Below are 22,321 nucleotides of genomic sequence, written 5' to 3' on the forward strand. Positions count from 1 at the left end.
GAGAGACAATGAATTCTTTGCTTCAGTCTTTACCGAAGAAGATGTAAGAGATCTGCCTGTACCAGAAATGGTTTTCAAGGGTGGCGATGCACATTATAACACAGCTTGTTAACTATCCCCTTTAATCCATGATCCTTTTTTCAGCTTAGTACATAGGAGTTAAATATGTCTATGGGGCAATTCTGTAAACAGGTGCCTAGAAGTAAATGCTACTTGTGTATGTCATTGGCAGCAGTATTTGGCAGTGGTGCTTGTCTATGCACTAGGCGCTACTCTATAATTCTGAGCCCAAGTGCTATAGCACGTAACATCAAGGGACTGGTAAGTATGGGTAGGGCATAGGCCATGGGCATGTCACCAAACAATGCACACAACTTATAGCAGTGGTTCCCAAACCTAGTCCTGGAGGCACCCCAGACTGTCGGGTTTTCGGATACTCAGAATGAATATTCATGAGAGAGATTTGCATGCAATGGATGTAGCACATTCAAATCTCTCTCGTGAATATTCATTGTGGGTATCCTGAAAACCTGACTGTCTGGGGTGCCTCCAGGACCAGGTTTGGGAACCACTGACTTATAGAATACTATCAATTTATTTATTGGGATGTATTAACCACTTTTTTTGAAGAGATTCACCCAAGCGCACTCACTTCCACAAGCCATTGACCTGACCTAAGGGGTCACACCTAATTTTGTTGCACCAAAGCAGGCTTATGCTAGTATTTTATAGTGACTCAGGTGCACCTAAGTTCCGTTAGAGAATTGACACTGTCAGGTTTTCCAGGCAGGAACTAGGTTTGTGAGCCCTTGGGCCACTGCCGGGCAGCGGCAGGCAAAACCACCACACAAAGGGATAAGACAGAACTCTGATAGGGACAGCTAGTCTTCACCTGCACTTGACCACCATTCCTCAGGAGTTGAGCCCCTGGGTGCAGGTGGCCAGCAGGACTTACCGGACAAGGCAGGAACTGGATACCCACTAGGCAGGAAGTGGACAAGCAAAAGGTCAGGAACTGAAAGCTGCAGAGCAGCCACTAAAACAGGGTACTAATACTGACAGACAAGAGACAAGACTGAAAGCTGCAGAGCAACCACTAAAACAAGGAACAAATACTGACAGACAAAAGACAAGACTGAAAGCTGCCAGGCAGCCACTAACCAAGAAATACAGACAACCAAGAACTAGACAGAGAAATACAAACAAGAAACAAGACTGGGAACAAGCAATACAGTACAAGATAAACTACACAAAGACTATACTAGAAACAGACAAGAATCTTAGACAATAAACTTGTCTAGGCAGAAGTGCACAGCGCACACCAGCACGCCAGAGACCTTAGGCGATGCAAAGGCAAACACAGAAGTTTCTAGGTGATTAATAAAGCCCATCCACACCTGAGGCTCACTGCAGCAATCTCAAGGCAACTACGGGTGCTGTTCAGGCACAAACAAGAAAGACAAGTCTGGCAGCCTGGAAGATCCGGACCGGACTGGGCTGAAGCCTGGAACGGGTAGGGACAGCAAGACAGTCTATGGCAGCCACCGGTTCTGGTCACCGGAGGGCGAGGGGAGCACAAACCAAGAAGCAGGCAGAAGGCATACTGAAGCATAGAGAGGCTCAACACACCCAGGTGCAGTATAGTGGAGTAATTAGAGCCATGCTGGAAGCAGCCAGCACACAGAGACAGAACTAACTCAGAAAGGACAGACAGAAGCCAGCTCAGAAGCTGACCCCCAGAAATAAGGTAAGTCTGAGAGGGGTCACGACCACAGACGTGACAGTACCTCCCCCTCAAGGCTCCCGTGTCCCCACAGGAATTTCAGGTCTCCATGGATAACAATGGTGAAATCTACGGAGGAGCTTCGACACATGACCATGGTCAGCTGGGCAGGAACTGGAACAGGAATCAGAACTGGAACTCAGACTGGAATCAGGAACCGAACAGGGACTGGGACCCGGAGTGGACTCAGCATCATCTTGGCTGAAACTCAAACTCGGAGTGGACTCAGCATCATCTTGACTGGAGCTGGAACTCGGCTGGGGCTCAGCATCTTGGCCGGAGCTGGAACTTGGCTGGGGCTCAGCATCTTGGCCGGAGCTGGAACTCGGCTGGGGCTCAGCATCTTGACTGGAGCTGGAACTCGGCTGGGACTCAGTATCCTCTTGGTTGGAACTCAAACTCGGAGTGGACTCAGCATCCTCTTGGCTGGAACTCAGAGTCGGAGTGGACTCCGGAGCAATTCGGCTGGAAGCGTCCCTCAGGTTGAACTCCAGGTAAGGCCGGAGCTCGGGACTCTCAAGATGCTTTCTTTCTGCGGCAGCTTTCAGGGTATTCCGCAAGGCTGGAAAGGAGACCAGTAAGCGGCGGTATTCATAGAGCGGGGTAGAAGGATCAATAGCCGAAACTGGGTTTACAATGAGCCCAAGCTGCCGGATATGCTTTCTCTCTGCTGAAGCTTCAGGACACTTCTTCAAGGCTGGATCAGACAAAAGCTTCCCACGATATTCATCAAGTGTCATGAAAGGATCAAGAACAATAATGAAGCTGGAACCGAACTTCACACGGGAAACAGGAGCCAAACCCAGGTGGGGACCTAGATTGCCAACAGGGGAAAAAGTCATAGACTGGAAACTCAGCGGGTAGGGTGATCTTGCCGAGCTCATGGCCTTTGCATTCTGTCAGGTTTTCCAGGAGCAGCAGCGGCAGGCAAAACCACCACACACAGGGATAAGACAGAACTCTGACAGGGACGGCTAGTCTTCACCTGCACTTGACCACCGTTCCTTAGGAGTTGAGCCCCTGGGTGCAGGTGGCCGGCAGGACTTACCGGACAAGGCAGGAAGTGGACAGGCAAAAGGGTCGGGAACTGAAAGCTGCAGAGCAGCCACTAAAACAGGGTACAAATACTGACAGACAAGAGACAAGACTGAAAGCTGCAGAGCAACCACTAAAACAGCGAACAAATACTGACAGACAAAAGACAAGACTGAAAGCTGCCAGGCAGCCACTAAACAAGAAATACAGACAACCAAGAACTAGACAGAGAAATACAAACAAGAAACAAGACTGGGAACAAGCAATACAGTACAAGATAAACTACACAAAGACTATACTAGAAACAGACAAGAATCTCAGACAATAAACTGGACTAGGCAGAAGTGCACACCAGCATACCAGGGACCTTAGGCGATGCAAAGGCAAACACAGAAGTTTCTAGGTGATTAATAAAGCCCATCCTTACCTGAGGCTCAGCTGTAGCAATCTCAAGGCAACTATGGGTGCTGTTCAGGCACAAACAAGAAAGACAAGTCTGGCAGCCTGGAAGATCCGGACCGGACTAGGCTGAAGCCTGGAATGGGTAGGGACAGCAAGACAGTCTATGGCAGCCACCGGTTCTAGTCACCGGAGGGCGAGGGGAGCACAAACCAAGAAGCAGGCAGAAGGCATATGTCATGTTCTCGAGGACCTTGGCATTCTGTCAGGCTTCTTCCCTGGGAACCCTGGGTACGTGAGTCCTTGGACCACGGCCGAGGAGCGGCAGTGGCAGGCAAGATCACCTTCGGAGCAGAGAAGAGACAAGGCTGGACTGGAACCCCGGACTGGAGTCCTGCACTGGAACACTCGGGACTGGAACGCACCGGACCGGAACACACTGGAGTAGGCTTCACCTACACTTAGCTGCCTTTCCCCGAGGGTTGAGCCCTCAGGTTCGAGCAGCCGGTAGGGCTTACAGGAAAACCAGAACTGGAACCAGCAACAGGAACAACCGGAGTCAGGGTCCAGCGGTGCTCCCAGGTACCTAGGCTAAAGCAAGGCAGACAGGCAGGGAAGAGGACACAGGAGCTATATACAAGCTAAGCTCAAGGGAAGGGGAATGACAGCTACGCTTGCCAGAGGAAGGGTTAGACTGGAGCTACAGTAGCTAACAGATAGAAAGGAGAGAAATGGCTGCAGCATTAGCCGCTGACCAACCTCAGACAGGGAGCAGCACCACTGCACAGGGATAACAGAAAGGCTAGAAGCCCACAGAGAATAATAAACACAGAAAGGCTGAAAGCCCACAGAGCAATAAACACAGAAGGGCCAGAAGGCCCACAGAGCAATAAACACAGAAGGGCCAGAAGGCAAGGCCCACAGGTGATAATAACTCGCAAAGCAGAAGGGCTGGAAGCCCACAAGAAAAGACAAGGAAAGCTAACTGTGCAAACAGCACACTAACCTCGGGACCTAAGGCACTGCGGAGGTATTGGCAATGCAAAGGCCCAGAATGCCAGCACAGCACTTCCTTATGAAGGCTCTCACTGATGAGGTCACCAGCAGCAGGACAGAAGCAGGAAGTACCTTGACCCCAAAGAGAGGCTTGACACACATAGGAAGTGAGCTCACAGGAAAGACAAGCAGGAGCCATCTTGGAAGCTGGCATAGAGCTGGTGGCAGCCATCTTAGATGCTGGCTCCCCAGAGAGGCATAGCACACACTGGTGAGGTCTAGTGAAGCAATCAGCACACAGAGCCAGAGACAAGACTAACACAAAGACAGACAGAAGTCAGCAGAGCTGCTGACCCCCAGAAAGAAGGTAAGGCTGAGGGTGGTCACGGCCACAGACGTGACAGCATACTGAAGCATAGAGAGGCTCAACACACCCAGGTGCAGTATAGTGGAGTAATTAGAGCCATGCTGGAAGCAGCCAGCACACAGAGACAGAACTAACTCAGAAAGGACAGACAGAAGCAAGCTCAGAAGCTGACCCCCAGAAATAAGAGAGGGGTCACGACCACAGACGTGACAGACACTAAGTGCGTCCTTTTGTTGCACCTACTTTTTGACTCCAAATTATAGAATTGCCCCTTTTTATTTTGGATGTTTGTACTAACACCATCTGGTGTAAATGCTTGTATCTAGACTGTGAAGATACACGCGTAGATTATAGTATGTGCCCCCCAACTCTGTGCATATCAGTGCCCACCTGCAATGTAGTTGTCATTGAATACTGGCACGTACTTACAGAATAGTGAAGGACTGTAAACAGTATTCACATATGCACATAAGTGTATATAAGTATTGCCATACTGGGAAAGACCAAAGGTCCATCAAGCCCAGCATCCTGTTTTCAACAGTGGCCAATCCAGGTCACAAATACCTGGCAATATCCCCCAAAAGTACAAAACATTCTGTACTGCTTATTCCAAAAATAGTGGATTTTCCCCAAGTCCATTTAATAATGCTCTATGAACTTTTTCTTTAGGAAGCTGGCCAAACCTTTTTTTAAACTCTGCTAAGCTAACCACCTTTACCACATTCTCTGGCAACGAATTCCAGAGTTTAATTACACATTGAGTGAAAAAAAAGTTTCTCCAATTTGTTTTAAATTTACTACATTGTAGCTTCATCGCATGCCCCCTAGTCCTAGTATTTTTGGGAAGCGTTAACAGACGCTTCACATCTACCCATTCAACTCCACTCATTATTTTATAGACCTCTATCATATCTCCCCTCAGCCGCCTTTTCTCCAAGCTGAAGAGCCCTAGCTGCTCTAGAATACCAACATTTATGCACCTAAATCTAGAAATACTCCCTTACTGTGTTACTATTATATTAATAAAAGGCTGAGCAGGAAAAGTATACATTCACTTGTTTTGGTGATTATCTTTTATATAATTTATATTTTATCTGGAAATGTCTGTTGTTATTGAAAGTGTCTGTTTTCACAAATTCAGGCCTTAATCAGTAATTCTCCTCTTGTAGCTCTCCATTTTTCTAGGAAACATATAGTTTCATAATGTTTTCTGTTTTCCCATTTCATAATTTCTTTCAGTTTTTACAACTGTTGCTTCTTTTGGATTTTGTACATAGTAGGGTCAGGCTGGGAACCACGTAAAGGCCTTTTACCCTAAACGCTTAAACCCTTCAAAAATTGATCCAAGTTAGGGAGCTGTCTACACCATGGCACTGTATAAGACAGTCACATTTTAATAGGGCCAGAAATGTATTGGTCATGTATGTTATTTACATTCTTATTTTTTATTTGCTTGCTTGCTTTAGATATGTACTAAAAGAGATAATAAGGGAGAACGGGAAGCCACCAGGGAGCTGCTCAGTAGAATTGTAAAGAAACGTGATTGGTTTTCCCCGTTTCTGTTTGCTTTACGGGAAACTGAACACAGTGACCTTGCTGATGAATTAACAGGAGCCACTGATGAAAGAAGTGGAGGTACAGATGTTTTTTTTTCTGAAATTGCATATTGTTTTGCTCACTTTTTTTTTCTCTGCATTGACTTGCTGCTGAGGGTAAAAATTAGAGCTGTACTGAATAGCATATTTTACTATTCGGCCAAATACAAATACTAAAAAATATTTGTCTGAATACGAATAATCGGCATTGAGCTTTAGCATAAGATATAATAATAATAATAAAATAGCAATGTGAAATCAGAGATAAAGAGGCATATTTTCAAAGCACTTTGGGAGGCTAAGTTCCATAGGTTTCTATGGAACTTTGGGAGGCTAAGTGCTTTGAAAATGAGCCTGATTGTGTGTATTTCAGTAAGATTTAGCACAATAGAGCCCCGGATTACTTGTATTCGAATTTAAATCGCTATTAGGCTAAGTACAAATAATGTATTCGGGGCACTATTCGGGATCGAATCAAATATGAATATTCGGTACAGCCCTATTAAGAAATTATGAAGAATATGATGTGCAGGCCATATTAACAAAACTGGACTGCAGATGAAATAGAGTTTAAAGCAGTGTTGCATGCATTTTTTTTTGTTACATTTGTACCCCGCGCTTTCCCACTCATGGCAGGCTCAATGAGGCTTACATGGGGCAATGGAGGGTTAAATGACTTGCCCAGAGTCACAAGGAGCTGCCTGTGCCTGAAGTGAGAATCGAACTCAGTTCCTCAGGACCAAAGTCCACCACCCTAACCATTAGGCCACTCCTCCTTGGTAAACTGATTTCTCTATTCATTTGATGAGAAAGGCAAATGATGATTGGGCACCGAGGGGCCGATGCACAAAGCCTACCATACTAGGAACATTAGATTTTGATTGGTTCTATCCAGTTTTGCTTGCATGTTATTTAGTGATTAATGCACAAAGGGGTTCTGCGTCCAACTTACTGATCGCAGTAGTAGGCAGCGATAATCCTGTTCAAATGTATTACAACGAGTTGATTAGTATTAAAATGAGCATTCTGAGAGATGCACAGAAAGGAGCATCTACCTTTAAAAATGCAAAATTTTCTGTGAGGTCATTATCATTGTGTGAGGGCAACCTCTGGGAGAAAAAGCAAAACCTGTCTGAGAACAGCTTATAGGGGCAGAGAAACAAACAGTTGGGGGAGGGGGTTCTTTCAGCAAGGAGAATTTTTTTTTTTCAATAGCAAATTACCCTGATGGTGGCTCCTCTTTCCTCTTGCAGCTTACTTGCCTTCCCTCAGGCTGCCCCTGATGATTTTCGCTTGGGAATCTCCTCCTTGCTGAAAGCCTCCCCCCCCCCCCCCCCCAGCTAACATGATAGGGGCTTTCCCCCAGCCAATTGGCTGTCTGCTTGTTTCTATGCCCCCTCTCAGCTGACATCATAGGGGTACACAGCCAATCAGTTGGGGGAAAGCCACTATGATGTCAGCTGGGGGGGGGGGGGGGGCTTTCGGCAAAGAGAAGATTCCCAAGCGAAAATCATCAGGGGAAGCCCAGGAAGGTGGAGCCAGAATCAGAGCACTGCAGGGGAAAGGAGACAGGGGTACAGTGGAGCCAGCAAGTACTGCAGGGGAAAGGAGAGAGTACAGCAGTGGGATTCCTGGGCATGTCCAGAATATAGGCACTTATCGGGTGACAGTTCTACGCATGTGCTAGGCGCTTTCCCTAATGAGCTACTTGCTAAAGTTACATGAATCTCATTTGCATGCAATTTCCTTTGAGCATTGCTCACTATTTCAAAATTGGTTAAGTTCTACCATGGATCTAAATGAACATGGGGTTTTTAACGGGGTCGTTTGAGCATCGGCCCCTGTGTGATTACAAAATTTAGAGGAATGTATCTAGAAACATAGTTAATCTTAGAACGATAAGTTATAAAACATGTATGGAGGACTTACCGCCTGAATAATTTCAACCACATTTAAAAGGGGGCATTCCCTGAGTGTGGTTAGGTCAGGGAAATAAAGTAGCCAGATTAGCATTTTAAGGTCTTCCCACGTACTTTCTCCCATACTGCAGTAAAAGAAGAAATTAAGTATGTGTGTACTTTTGCCCTTATACATCCTGTAATTTAAAAATTAAAAATGGTATACATATAATTTCTTTTAAAAAATTGTCCACCAGGTCCACAGGCAGAGAACTACACACATTGATTTTTTTTTTTTTTTTTAGTAAATTGATGTTTGTGATTCCCGAATTATGTATCTGTCTCTTTGTTTTTTTGTAATCTACATGGAAATGCATAGGCTTTTGCGGAATATAAGATCGATATGTAATGCAATGTAATTAGGTGGACTACTAAAATTTGACCCCAAAATGATTAACACAGTTGATAATGTGAGGGAGTGTATTTGCTCCTAGTTAGAGAATCAGATCCTGGAAAAATGGCAGGGAGGTTCATCTTCACCACAATCACCATCATCTTTACAATATTTACTATACTGCCTTTAGTACAAACATCAAAGTGGTGTACATTTCAAACTAGAGAGGTGAAAAGGAGAGGAAAGAATGTTGTGCCCACCACTACCCAAACCTAACTGCCACTCAGTCTGTCTTGCTCATACCGTTACCCCCCAGCCTTCACCCCATCTGTCTCAATCGTATCTTCCTCCCTCCCCAGCTTTCATCTTATCTGTCTCGTTGTATCTGTTACTCTCAAGCAACTAATGTGCTTGGAGTTTGCATTACTGTTTGCAAAGCTGCCTCAGAAAGAGCATGTCTCCCACATTTACACCACGATTCAGCTTTCTGTAACCTTGAGCTGCTTGGTGCTGAAAGTTTTGGGGCTGGTTTAACAGTTTCAAATTCCACGAGTCTTGAAACTAATAGACTTCCTGAATTTCCCACACTGCACGTCTCAAGCATACAGAGAGCCAAATCATAGCATGGCTGACAGCAGGGCTCACAAGTACAGGAGCACTTCTACTGGCAGGGCATAGGGACCCAACACAAATTGGAGGGCCCAGGCCCCCCATGGCTGAACCCCGTCCCAAAGTACCTAATTAGCTTGAACATAAATATCTAAATTTCTAATTTAAAAACCCTAGAATCAAGTGGCCTACTTACACAGTAGGAGAATGACATCTTTGGAGCTGAGTTTTGATGCAGTCTTGCTGGCCAGCTAAGGAGTTAGTTTGTTAGAGCAATTGGGTTGAAAATGACTATTCCCAGCAGTCTTTCCTTCTCAGTCCACAATTTCAAGTCTTTCTCATACCTACCCTGTACCTTAACCAACATGATGTAGGCAGACTTTTATAATATACATGCACTTACCTTTTCACATGGGAAATACACACATCTCAAATTTGCTTGGCATTTGCACCTCCTCCAAAAATTATGTATGTATACACAAACTGCTTCCTTGGGCCTCAATTTTTGAAGAGCGAGTGAGTGGGCAACTGCGGTAAATTCTGGCCTTAAAAATCACCCCCACCCCCCCAAAAAAAATTTTGAAATGTGGAACACTGCTCTTAATTTGCTCCTGTTGTTCATGTTGTTTTACTACATCTAGCCCTTATTTGTTCTCTGGCACTTAATAGATGTGAGTTGCAAATTAGTGCTTAAATGTGTAACACATCACAAGAAGTCATTGTGTTTTTTTTTTTTTTTTTTTTTGTAAAATGGCTGTTCCCACTCTGTGTGCCAGCAAGTCAGAGGCAGAGCCAGACCTTCAATTTTGGGGGTGGCCTGAGGCCAAAGTGGGGGGGAGGGGCACAAATATTTGTCCCATCGTCACACTACTGTCTTTGTCCTCCCCCGACACTCCACACCCTTTAAATACCTGAGCTGGTGGAGATCCCTAAGCCACGCTAGGTGAAGACGTATTTCAGCGTCCAGAGAAAGCTGGCAGTCAGCAGCACTTTCCTTGGGCTGCTGCCACGCCTCCTCTCCCCTCCCCCATGCAGATTCAGTTATTGCGTATGTGTGAAAACCAAGTATGTGCAGCGAGGAGGAGGGACTGGCGCAACAGTGTCCCATGGAAAGTGCTTCCGACTTGCAGAATTGAGGAGTTTCCGGCTGCTTGACAGACCTCTTCTGCTGGCAGGGCTTGGGGATTCCCGCCAGCCATAGCAACGTGCAGCAGTTTTGGGGAGACAGCAAATACATGTCAACTTCTGCACATCTTTGTATGTATTTTACAGAATATTCTGTGCTCAGCAAGTTTTTTTTTTTTGTAAAATACCTGGAAAATTTTAAATGTCCTAACCTAGACATCCCTTTTCTGACCTAGGTGTCCTATGCTTCATTCCTGTACTTCATAGCATCCTGTTGAAAGCTAAGTCTGTTTGAAGGGAGAACCAATTTTACATCACAAGTGCCCTCACTACTAGTATGTAGGGTCAAGTTAATGCAGACTTCAGACCTTCCCCCAACAAACACCCCAAAAGAAACTCTACTTCAGACAATGAATCTTATATATATTAAAAGTTAATTTGCTTTCAATAAATTGAAGTATGATGTATTTTAATGAACACAGGAAATGAGGAGAATGGCATTCCTGTACAAACATTTTCGAAGAAAGAAGATCAGAAGAAATTCAAATTGGCAGCAGCAATTTTTCCTGGATCTAAGGAGCCACAGTTGGAGCAGGCAAAGGAGTCCAGTGATAATTTTGTAACTGAGAGAAGTGCTTCAAATGTGGATTTGGAAGAGTCCTTTCTACCTTCAGGTAATCTAACAAACTTGGTAGGAGGAACTAAGAGTGAGTATGCAAGTGGCTTTGAAGGCTATTTGTTATTATGACCGAGTATAATGATTGGATTTTGAAGAAAATTGCTGGCCTGTGGTTGGTCTTGTTGTGCCATCTGGGTGGGGGGTGGTTGCTTTGACATGCCTCTATTTTGATCTTTGTCCAACTGGTTCTTTCCATTATGTAGCTTCCCACTATTCCACAACCTGTAGGATAGTTGTGTCCATCAACCAGCAGATGGAGATAGAGAACTGAAAACTGAGCTGAGACATAACTCTCTTGGCGTCCAGTCCAGCTCCTCAGTGTTTTCTGTTTCCAGCAGGTGGATGGACACACTTTTCAGCCTCGAGTTCTGAGTGCTTTGTTCCTGGTCCAGTTGGTCAACTAGTCCCCAGTTGAGCTCTGCAGGTGGCTTGAGAATGCAGAGTCATATCTAGAAGTCTTCAGTTCCCTGTCTGTGGTGCCCTATGAATTACTTCTTCCCTCCCTTCACCTCTCCTCTTTTTCTGTGGAGCACTCCTTTTCTAGAACAAGAACCTTAAAAAAAAAAAAAGGTAACAAGATTTGCTAGAGAGTGTGGAACAGAGTATCAGTCCTGAGCCTTTCTCGTCTGTGGTAAAACTTGTGGAGACTATGAGCTTTGGGGGGGGGGGGGGGGGGCGGAGCAACTGGTAGTGGTAAGTCCGACTAAAAGTTTGACTCAGAACCACTTGGAGGGCTGCAAGTTCTACTTATTGCAGGGGAGGGATCCTTATTCACCACTTGGGACACATTATGCTGCACTTGTAACAGGGTGAATGGTGATTCCCACAGAGGACAATAAGCTGAATTCTTCTGCTCAGTGTGTGGCTGTGGCCAACAAAGCAAACAGAATGCTACGAATTATTAGGAAAGGGATAGAAAATAAGAGTAAGAATGTAATAATTAGGGCCGCAGGTCGATTAAAATTTTTAATCACACGATTGAGCACGAGCACATTTTTTAATTGCGTGATTAATCACTTGGTCCAGATGTAAAATAAACGTAGCATGTACACATAGTTGTTTACATTTTTTATTAATCCTAAGCATTCAACCAATAACTTTGATTCCAGTTTCCTTAAAAGAACACAATTTCTTCAAGCATGTGAAAGGCAATTCTATAAACTTGTGCATAGAGAGACGTGTCAAGCTGCCTTGAATTTGTTTTTTGCTTTTTTTCTGGATTTAGCTGGCATTTTTCTCCGTAGTAGTTGTAGGTGAGCTAACACTAGATATTTATCTATCCCCAGGTGAATTAGAATCAAATTTTGTATTTTGTCCCTATTTTTTTTTTTTTTTTTAGTTTTGAAGGTTTTTATTTATTTTGAAATAGTGTTGGAATAATTTTTCTTACAATTACTTTTCAGTCTATAGTCACAACAATGAAACCTGGCTCAATCTTTCTAGGTTTCTATTTAATTTTTCATCAATTTTTTATTGATGATTAGTGGCATATCACAAATAACTGCTGAAATATTCAACTCCAATATAACTTAGCCAGCAATATAAACAGTTCAGCATGACAACATCAACTTTTTAGAACAAAATGAAAGGCGGGGCCCCAACCCTTCGTTAATTAGCCCCCCCTTACCACCTGGAACCAAGCCCCCCCCCCCACCAATGGAAGCTAAATGGTTTTAAAGACTTCAGAAGACCAATGTGAACAAATATTATGTAGTGTTGAGAAGCAGACTTCGCCCCCGAGGGCTCAATACCTGCAAGTAGGGATTCCATGTCTGTGTAAAGTGTAATATACGCTTCAGGAACCCCTTTGCTTTTCTCACCTCCCAAGGTCCATAATAATTTTTTATGTTTCAACGTTTTATTGATGACACTTCAAACAGAAATCACATTCCACATTCTGAATATACATAGATACATTCCGGGTCAAGTAAACAAGTGAATCAGTGTGCTACTAACAGTCATCAAATTTTTTATCATTTTATCTCCCCCCCCTCCCCCCCCTCCCTCTATGTGTTCTTCAACTGTTAATTATGTTTCAACATTTTTATTGACCAACCGAAACAGAAATAAATTACCTACCAAGCCAATTGTTGTCTGTGATCATTATCAGCATCCAACAGTATTTCCCCCCCCCCTTTCCCCCTCCTCCCCCCACCCCTCCCTCCCTCCCCCTTCTTTCCAGTGATACCATCCATTTGTTTACTCCTTCACCCCTCTCTCCCCGATCTCCCTCCTGGCTTGTATTCTGATAGCCCTGAGAGATCCCTTCCCCCCCCCCCCCCCCCCCCCCTGCTGTCTTTGACTACAGAATATGTGTGATCAGAATTATCTTTAACCTTCAGGGTGTCGCATTATGCCAATTAAGTAGTATACTACGTCCTCTAGGGCTTAATACCTCCAAATAAGGGCCCCATATCTGTTTAAAACTTGCATATTTCTTCGGGGAGCCCCTAGCCTCCCGTGCTTCCCATGTGGCTAAAAGGTGTACCTGATTTCTCCAGTGCCAGTAAGCCGGCGGCTCCGGAGCCGTCCAATATTGCAGAACAGTCTTCCGCGCCACCAAGCTAAGCTTACGGCATAAGGTACGTGCCCCCGCTGAGTGTGTCCTGAAGGCCCTTTTTGTGTCCAATACATAGTGATCCCAAGTTCCCGTTACTGATGAACCTAGCATCCGGGACAGGAATCTCTCAACCTGTGTCCAGAAAGCCCTTACCCCTGGACATGCCCAAAACGCATGAAACAATGTATGTGGGGTTTGACTACACTTAATGCAACTCGCTCCTTGCGGGGAGCCTATATGTGACAACTGTTGCCCTGACATATATGCCCGCATGATTGTCCTATAGCCACACTCACGTAACCTTTCATCTGACGTAAGGGTTGCTATTCCTTTCAGCATGGTTCCCCCTTCCCAACCCACCAGGGTTCTCCCTGCCTCCTGTTCCCATCTATCTTTTATAACTTCGTAGTTCTTTGCAGGAGGTCCCCGACGGGTCAATGCTTTATGAAGTGCCGACACTGACAGGCCTGTTGCTTCTATCTCTTGAAAAAAGTCCCTTACCTTTTGCCCCAAACCCCGTCTCAGCATAGGTTGATCTAAAGCAGATATATAGTGTTTAATTTGGACATACGCGAACTTATTCCCCCAAGAAACTCCTACTCGTCTCTGCAGTTCTTCATAACCTATTAGGTCTCCCTCTCTCCCCAGGAGGTGTTCCAGTTTCCTAATACCCTCTCTTTCCCATTTTATGAATACTGGGTTATCTGTGCCTGACTGGAAAGTCGGATTCCCCCTTATTGCCAGTTGGTCAGACACTGTATAGCTCCCCCCCAACTTCCTCGCCAACCCTTTCCATACCTCCCTCATTGATGTGAGTATCACACATCCTCTAAATTGTCGCGGAAGTTGTTTCTGGGTCATATGCAACAAAGAGAGGAAATCATATGGGGCAAAATACTCCCTTTCCATATCAGTCGGTGTATATATGTTGGTCCTACAAACCCAGTCCCCCAGATGACGTAGCAAACAAGCCTGGTTATACACATATAGGTCGGGGATTCCCAGGCCCCCCTGATTCCAATTCCCTAGCAAATAGGAAAACCTTATCTTTGGCTTCTTTGCTGCCCAACAGAAATTGCCGAAAATTCCATATAGCCTTTTCAGATCTTTCCGGGTCAGACGAAGCGGTAATGTCCGCAACACATAGAGCCACTTGGGAAATATCATCATCTGCACTAAATTTATCCGTCCTCTCAATGATAATGGAAGATTTCCCCAGTTTACCAGATGTTTCTTGGTTTCTCTCATCAATTCTTGAATATTAAGCTCATATAACCTCTCCAATTCCAATGTCAATCTGATGCCCAGATATCTAAATGAGCCGTCTGCCCAAACTAACGGAAATGTTCCCCCCCATATCTGTCTCACCTCCTCTGAGGAGGCCAACGCCTCTGACTTAGCTAAATTTATACGTAAACCCGCAAATTCGCCATATTCCCGTATGATTTCCATTAAAGCTATAAATGATTCCCTCGGGTCAGTCAACAACACCAGCAAATCATCTGCGAATGCTGCAATTTTAAAATCTCTATCTCCCACCCGTACACCTCTCACTGAAACATTATCTGCCACGTCCCTAATAAAAGGATCTAGAGTTAAGACAAATAGCAAGGGCGATAGTGGGCATCCCTGCCTTGTTCCTTGAAGTATAGGAAAACATTCTGATTCTAAACCATTTACCAGAACTGTGGCTTGAGGTGCATGATATAAGGCTTGACTGCCGACATAAAGCGTCCCCCAAACCCATATGCTTTTAGAGTAGTAAACATAAAGTCCCATCGTACCTTGTCAAATGCCTTTTCAGCATCAAAGCTGACAAGCATTGACGGGATCCCACTCCTCTTTCGAGTCTCTAGCGCCATCAGTATTCTCCTTAGGTTTTTTGCTACTGTCCTCCCCTCCACAAATCCCACCTGCGCCTCATGTAGCAAGCTAGGTAACATTCCTGCCACCCGATTAGCCATTATCTTGGCCAATATTTTTGCTTCCACATTTAACAAAGAAATGGGGCGGTAGGACTCTGGCTTAGATGGATCCTTGCCCGGCTTTGGCAGGACTACAATTTGTGCCGAGGATAACGTATGCGGCATTTTCTCCTCTTCCACCACTCTATTTAAATATCTAGTCACCGTCGGTATGATTTCCTCTCCCAGTGTCTTATAAAATTCTATTCTGAGCCCATCCGGTCCCGGGGCTTTACCAAGTGAACCTCTCGTTATCACCAATGCCACCTCTTCTTCCTGTATTGGCCTATTCAGCTTTTCTATGTCAATCTGCCTCAAAGTTGGCAGGTTAAGATTTTCTAAATAAAGATGTCCCGGCAGCCCCTGGTCTTGCGGCTTCTCATATAACCTGCTATAGAACTTTTGGAAGACCCCACATATATCCTCATCTTTCCGTACTACCTTCCCCTGATTATCCTTCAACTGAAGCACCCGTCCTCCTCCCCCTCTAGGCTTTGCCAAGCGAGCCAATAATCGGCCCATCTTGTTACCATGTAAATGTAATTGGTATTTATAATAGGCTTGGGATTTAGCTGCCCTCTGATGTAAAAGCTCATTTAATGCCACTTGCAATTCCATTAGGCGCGTTCTATGAGCCGTACTATGTGTCTGACCAAACTGTTTACGGGCTTTGCAAATTTGCGCACTCAGTCTCAAAATTTCTCTATTACGAGCCACCCTTACAAAATGTGAGTAACTGATGACTTCTCCTCTAAGTACCGCCTTCGCAGCGTCCCAGTACAGAATTGGGTCACTTACATGTCCCCCATTTAAATTTGCATAATCCCGCCAGCAACCCACAATTTTCTCCTTAAAACGTGTGTCCCTATATAACTCCATCGGGAACCTCCAACAGCCTCTGCCCCCCCTCTGAGAATTCGTGGACCATTCCATGAATACCCAAGCATGATCCGATATTGTATAGGTCCCTATCTCTGCTTTAAGAACTTTGCTAAACAATCCTGTAGACACTAGCACATAATCAATCCTCGCTTGTGTGGAATGGGCTCTTGATAAATGAGTGTAATCTCTTTCCGTAGGATGGAGAACTCGCCATACATCAACCAGGTCTAGCAAGCTCCCCATACGGCGCAATCCCCTGTCAGATGCCCCCATATCTCTACGCATCCCCTGTGAACTATCCAGCTGTGGATCCCAAACTGTGTTAAAATCACCCCCCACCACCAAATGGGCCCCTGTACAGTTGAGTAGTTGATTAGTCACACTAGCATAAAACTTTTTGTCATATTGATTGGGTGCATAGACATTACACAGTGTAATTTTTTGGCCCTGCATCTCTAATTCAATTAGCACAAACCTACCTCCCGGGTCTATGAATATGGGACGAATGGCGGCTGCTACCCCTCTACGGACCAACACCGCCACCCCCCCTTTCTTTCCTATAGCCGCTGCCGCTATGCAATCTCCTACCCACCATGTTTTAAGTTTCGCGTGTTCTACTTGTGTAAGATGCGTCTCTTGCAGCAGCGCCACATCAACTTTATATCTCTGCAGCTGTTGTAATATTTTAGATCTTTTTATCGGGGAACTAATGCCCCCGACATTCCAAGATACCAGCTTTACCATGAGCTCCACCCATCCGAGATAACAGCAGTCTCATTTCCATAAACTTCACCCCCAGAGAGGCCTCCCAGCCAGCACCTCTCTGGTTTGAATTCTGCATTTACATTTCTTTGTCTATCAAATAGAATCTGGTCACCCCTATTTGTTATTATCGTTGACAGCCTGTCACACATACCGTTCCTATCATCTTCCCCTTCCGCTATCCTCCCCCCCTTCCCCTCCCCCCCTTCCCAGCCCTGCCCCCCCTTGATCTCTGTTCCCAACATGGAAACAGTCACGTCTGGACGCCCCCTCATCCTTCCCCTCCTTTATCCAACTTAACAACCTCTTCTCTTTTAAATTTAACTGAACTTCCAACTGTTATTAACAAAACCCCTTCAAGCTATATCCTATAAACTTTAAACTTCCTGCACAATTCCCACCCCTCCCCCAGAGTAATAAGGGATAGAGAGGGGTAACTTATGTCCATGTGCCAACCTCCATCTCTCCAACCCCTAACGCCCATGCAAAGTCCCCATATTAACTTGTCTCTAATATTCTCTGGTTGCTGCCTTTTGCAGCCAAACCTCCACTCCAATAGAGATTCCTGGCATCACTCGCTCTCTCCAAGTATCATCTCTCAGCCCGATCCAGTTGCCTGCTCCTCCTCCATCTGTGAGACAAACTTCTGCGCCTCCGCCACTGTTTCAAAAGAGTAGTCTTTTTCCTTATGGGTAATCTTTAGGTTAGCAGGATATATTAAAGCAAATCTGATTTTCCACTCAAAGAGTTTTGTACATATTGGCGAGAAAGCCCGCCTGCGTCCCGCCACTCCTGCTGAATAGTCCTGGAAGCACAGAATCCGCTTATTGTCATATGACAGTTGTTTGTCCACACGGGAATGTTTCAGTATAAATTGCTTGTGGGCAAAGTTGAGAATCCGCATGATAACCACTCGGGGTTTGTCCATATGAGTCTTGCGGGGTCCTATTCTGTGGGCTCTTTCCACCCTTACTGGGCCCATCTCAGCCGGGAATGCTACAGTTTTTGCAAGCCAGCGCTCAACCTCTGCTGTTAAATCCTGGTCTCTCACGCTTTCAGGGAACCCCACCAGCCTCAGGTTGTTCCGTCTGGATCTGTTCTCCAGATCCTCCAGTTTTTGCTCCACCGACTCCATTTTCTTGTGCATCGTCTTTTGTGTCTCCTCCACCTCCGTCATTCTGTCTTCCACCTCGCTCGTCCTCGTTTGGAAGGCCACACACTCGCGTGTCAGATCCTCCATCCGCGTTTGCAGCTGTTCCAGCTTTGTACTTATTGGTGTCAGACGTCTCTCCAGCATCTCTTCTAAAACCATCGACATTTCTGTGGTAATTTCCGCCACCCAGGCCGATGAAACTGATCCCGCGGGGTCCGGGGACGCCGCCATCTTGGATTCCGCCGATTTGCCTCTGAGTTTTTCCTTCTGCGTCGATTTTGTCGCCATTGGAGCCGTTTTCTTTGTGGAGGCTATTACCCTGCGTGCTGCTGCTGCTGCAGGTTCGTTATGCACGTTTTTTCGGGGCCGAAATTCAGTCCGGTTCTCGGAGGTTTAGGGTAAGGTTCAGAGCGTCGCTCAGTTGCGACCACCCTTCCTCATAGCGTCACGTGACCCCTCCATAATAATTTTTATTGGGATACCATTGAGAACAATGAACACTACACTGAAACATAAGACATAAGAGCCATGCTGGGTCAGACCAACGATCCATGTAGCCCAGTATCCTGTTTCCAACAGTGGCCAAGCCAGGTCACAAGTACCTGACAGAAACCCAAATTGTCGCAACATTCCATGCTACCAATCCCAGGGCAAGCAGTTTCTTCCCCATGTCTGTCAGCAGACTTTGGACTTTTCCACCAACATATGTGGCAGCATACCACACACATTACACTTCACACATTCAGAATCTAATTTTGTACTTGTTGCAATAGCAGGTTAAGTGACTTGCCCAAGATCACAGGGACCAGCAGCAAGATTTGAACCTGGCTTTGCTGGTTGTCATCCTGGTACTGTAACCACTAGTCTACTCCTCCACAAGGATGCAGAACTTCCTTTTAGAGAGAGAGGTTTGGGGCCAGGTGAGACGCTGCATGATTTCACTTCACTGGTCAAGGCCGAGGGCCTTGAGGAGCAGGGAGAGGGGGCTGCCAGAGTGGGGCACTTAATTTGAGGCACCAAGTTATAGAATTGCCGCCATAGACTACACAAATGAATTAGCCATTAAGCCAATTATGTAGACAAAGCAGTTGATTGGCACTCTCAGGGCAGAGATGATCTATGTTTGTCAATAATAAATTCTGCTTTGGAGAATAAACGTTGTGGTTGCTGGAGTACAAAGATAACGTCTTGCCAATTTTGAGAAAGCTAGGTACTTGGTGCAGTGTCTTCTCCACCAGTCTAAAATGTGAACTTCTCCAGTTGAAGTGTGCTGTGCTTTATAAAGTTCCAACTTGTTCCTCATCTTCATAATCAGAGCTAGGTGGCAGATTGAATTTCATTTTCATTTGTGGTTGTTTCTTGGGAGATAGAAGTAAAGGTCTAAGGCTTGAAGTTTCCTCAAACAATTGTTCGATGGAAACCCAAGTATCTTCACGTTCTGTATGAGTAAGAAATGTCAACTTCTTGAACTGTACATCCAAAGCACATGTTGTGGACAAAAACTTAGCATTGAAACTCTGCTTGTGCCTGCTAAGCTCTGCAGAAAATTTATTCTTAAAGCAAATTATGTATGCAGGATCATCATCAGATATGGTAAACTCATGCATCACATGGCAAATTGTAGGCAGAACGACTGGACAGGATACATATTTCTCACCGTCAAGGTGTTCTGTGGCAAATTTGCATGGTTCGAGCACTTTACAAAGTTTTTCAATCTTCTCCCATTCTGCCTTTGTTAAGAGTGCAGGTGAGTTTTTTTTGCTCTGCCATATCAAAGATTCTGTTCCATCTTGTTGACACATCTTGAATCAGCTGCCTTTCAGGCAATTCTTTTAATCGCTGTTGTTTATGAAGCTCTGAAGTTTTGGCAGAACTGTGTTTGAAGTGACATACTATCTTTCGACATTTGCAAAGAGCCACATCAATTCCAGCCTCTTGTATAGCAGCATTTACACAGAGCTGCAGTACATGCGCCATACAAGGAATGTGCTCGTACGGCAGAAGAGAAGCTGCTTTAACCATATTTCTAGCATTATCAGTCCCAAAAGTAGAAATTGTATCCCGAAGATGCCATTCATCAAGTACATATTTGACATGGTCAGCCACATGTTCAGCTGTGTGTCTTTCTTTAAAATTAAAAATTCCAAGAGCCATCGACTGAAGACACCAGTTTGCATCGATGAAATGCTATGTGCGGCCTAGAAGCATTAACTGTAAATGTAGTGTAATCTCTTGTTCTCTACAAGTTGCCAGAGATGAGAGAAGTCCACACATTTACTCATCTGGATAGTGTTAGGTTAGCGAGTTGTTTAAGGTTGTTGTGGTTATTCAGAGTTACTCCTTTCTGCTTGTCTATATAAATACTGAGGAGCTGTATTGGATGCCAAGAGAGATATGTCTCAGCTCAGTTTTCTGTTCTCTATCTCCACCTGCTGTTTGGACACAACTATCCCACAGTTTCTGGAATAGTGGGAAGGACTAATGTAAAAAACAATTCAGATAAGCCCTAATATTCTCTTTCTTAATTTTGGTCTGGAAGGTTTGTTCTCCTACTTTGTGTATAGTTTTTATTTATAATGATTTTTTAACTGCCTAGATATATCCCATGCAAACAGTATATTAAAAGTCTGAATAAATATATAAAATAATAATGTAACATTCTGTTTGGGTGGATTAGGGGTGATAATGCAGAAGTTCTTACCTATTTCCACAAAGGTACATCATATTTTCAAATTGGACATCAAAGACACACAACTTTAGGTTCTTGCTCTAAAAACGCACAAGGCTAAAAGGTCACCTTGAGGCATCCACAGTTATTTTAATAATATGCATGCCAGTCTTCCAGTGTATTGAACTAAATACTCGAGCTACTGTATGGTTTAAAACTATTATTATACGTTGCAATGTTCAAGTATAACATAAAAAACATAAAAGTAAATGGTGGTGGTTAGTTTGTTTTTCAGGTTGTACCGCTACAAAGAAACATGAGCAGCAGTCTGCTGGCTGTTAGTTTCAAGGAATGTATTCTTCCTAATCCTTTTGAACAGAGTACCATAGGAATAAATAATTTAATTTAATTTAATTTAATTTCTAGGGTTTAATAAGTGTATGACATGATAATCACCAGCAGAGGGTGCTATTGCATTTGTAAATTAGCTTGCATGAGATTTTCATGAAACCTTGACCTGAAAAGTTCAGCTCTCTTTTTGTTTCTTTCTTTGAAATGTGAAGAAGCTTTATTGGCATGGCAGTTTGGAGGTCATTTTAGAAGCATCTCTGCATGTGCCAAAATAGCAGCATTTTATACATGTAAATTGGCTACATATATAAATGTTGAGTTCAGAAAGTTGCTATTTAAACTTGTGGATGCCTGGGATGCTGAGGATTAAAAAAGGTGTGTCATGGTTTGGTCTGGCCAAAAATGTATCCTTATACTTTCCATTTTACAATGGGAGTACACAGTTAGAAAAAAAAGTTTCCTGTTGTTTTTGCAGACAGGGAAAACCTAATTGAGTAGAAAGTTCTGTGCTAGTCCCTGAGTCTAAAGGGTGTTTTTTTCCCCACTGTGCTACAGAATTGAGTGCCAAAGTTATCCATACTTGTTTCTTGTGCTTTTTGTGGAGATTACTATGGAGACATTTTTTTTAAGGGGGGGCATGGGAGGAAACGGCAGTGCACCCAGTTCTGAAGCAGCGAAACTCAGAAATGTGAGACCAGCATGGATGTTTTTGACTCATTTCTCATGTTCAGCCAATATGAAAAATGGGGATTTTTGTATTGCCTAGTAATACATTAAGTAAAGAAAGAAAGGGAAGGAGTGAAGACAAGCATTACTATAGTGTCCTGTGTTACGGGTCAGTGACAGGAAATTCACCAAACACAGGAGATCCAAAAACATAGAAGCACTTTAAAATGTCATTGGTCCACAAAGATCTTTAATGATTGCTCATCTTTGTATCTCTGCATGCAAAAAAGGGGGAGTCTACTGTCCAGAAAACTGTATATTTTTCCCATGACACACAACTTACATTCCCATAGGGGGCATTTCTTTAAGGAGGGTGTCGAGAATGCATGTTGGTGACTAAAATACTGGCATATATGTGTGTATGTGTGTACATCC

The 22,321-nt window shown here is 44.4% G+C and overlaps 1 protein-coding gene across 1 annotated transcript in view; it reads left to right on the plus strand.

Annotated features, from left to right (window-relative positions):
- IFIH1 (interferon induced with helicase C domain 1) overlaps positions 1-22,321 on the plus strand; it is a 111,210-nt gene that overhangs the window by 16,917 nt on the left and 71,972 nt on the right. Inside the window, 2 exon segments of the mRNA XM_030209828.1 lie at positions 6,047-6,215; positions 10,684-10,875. Coding sequence (XP_030065688.1) covers positions 6,047-6,215; positions 10,684-10,875 — 361 coding nt within the window.

This window comes from Microcaecilia unicolor, chromosome 7 (genome assembly GCF_901765095.1).
Source record: "Microcaecilia unicolor chromosome 7, aMicUni1.1, whole genome shotgun sequence".
In the NCBI taxonomy this organism is placed as follows: domain Eukaryota; kingdom Metazoa; phylum Chordata; class Amphibia; order Gymnophiona; family Siphonopidae; genus Microcaecilia; species Microcaecilia unicolor.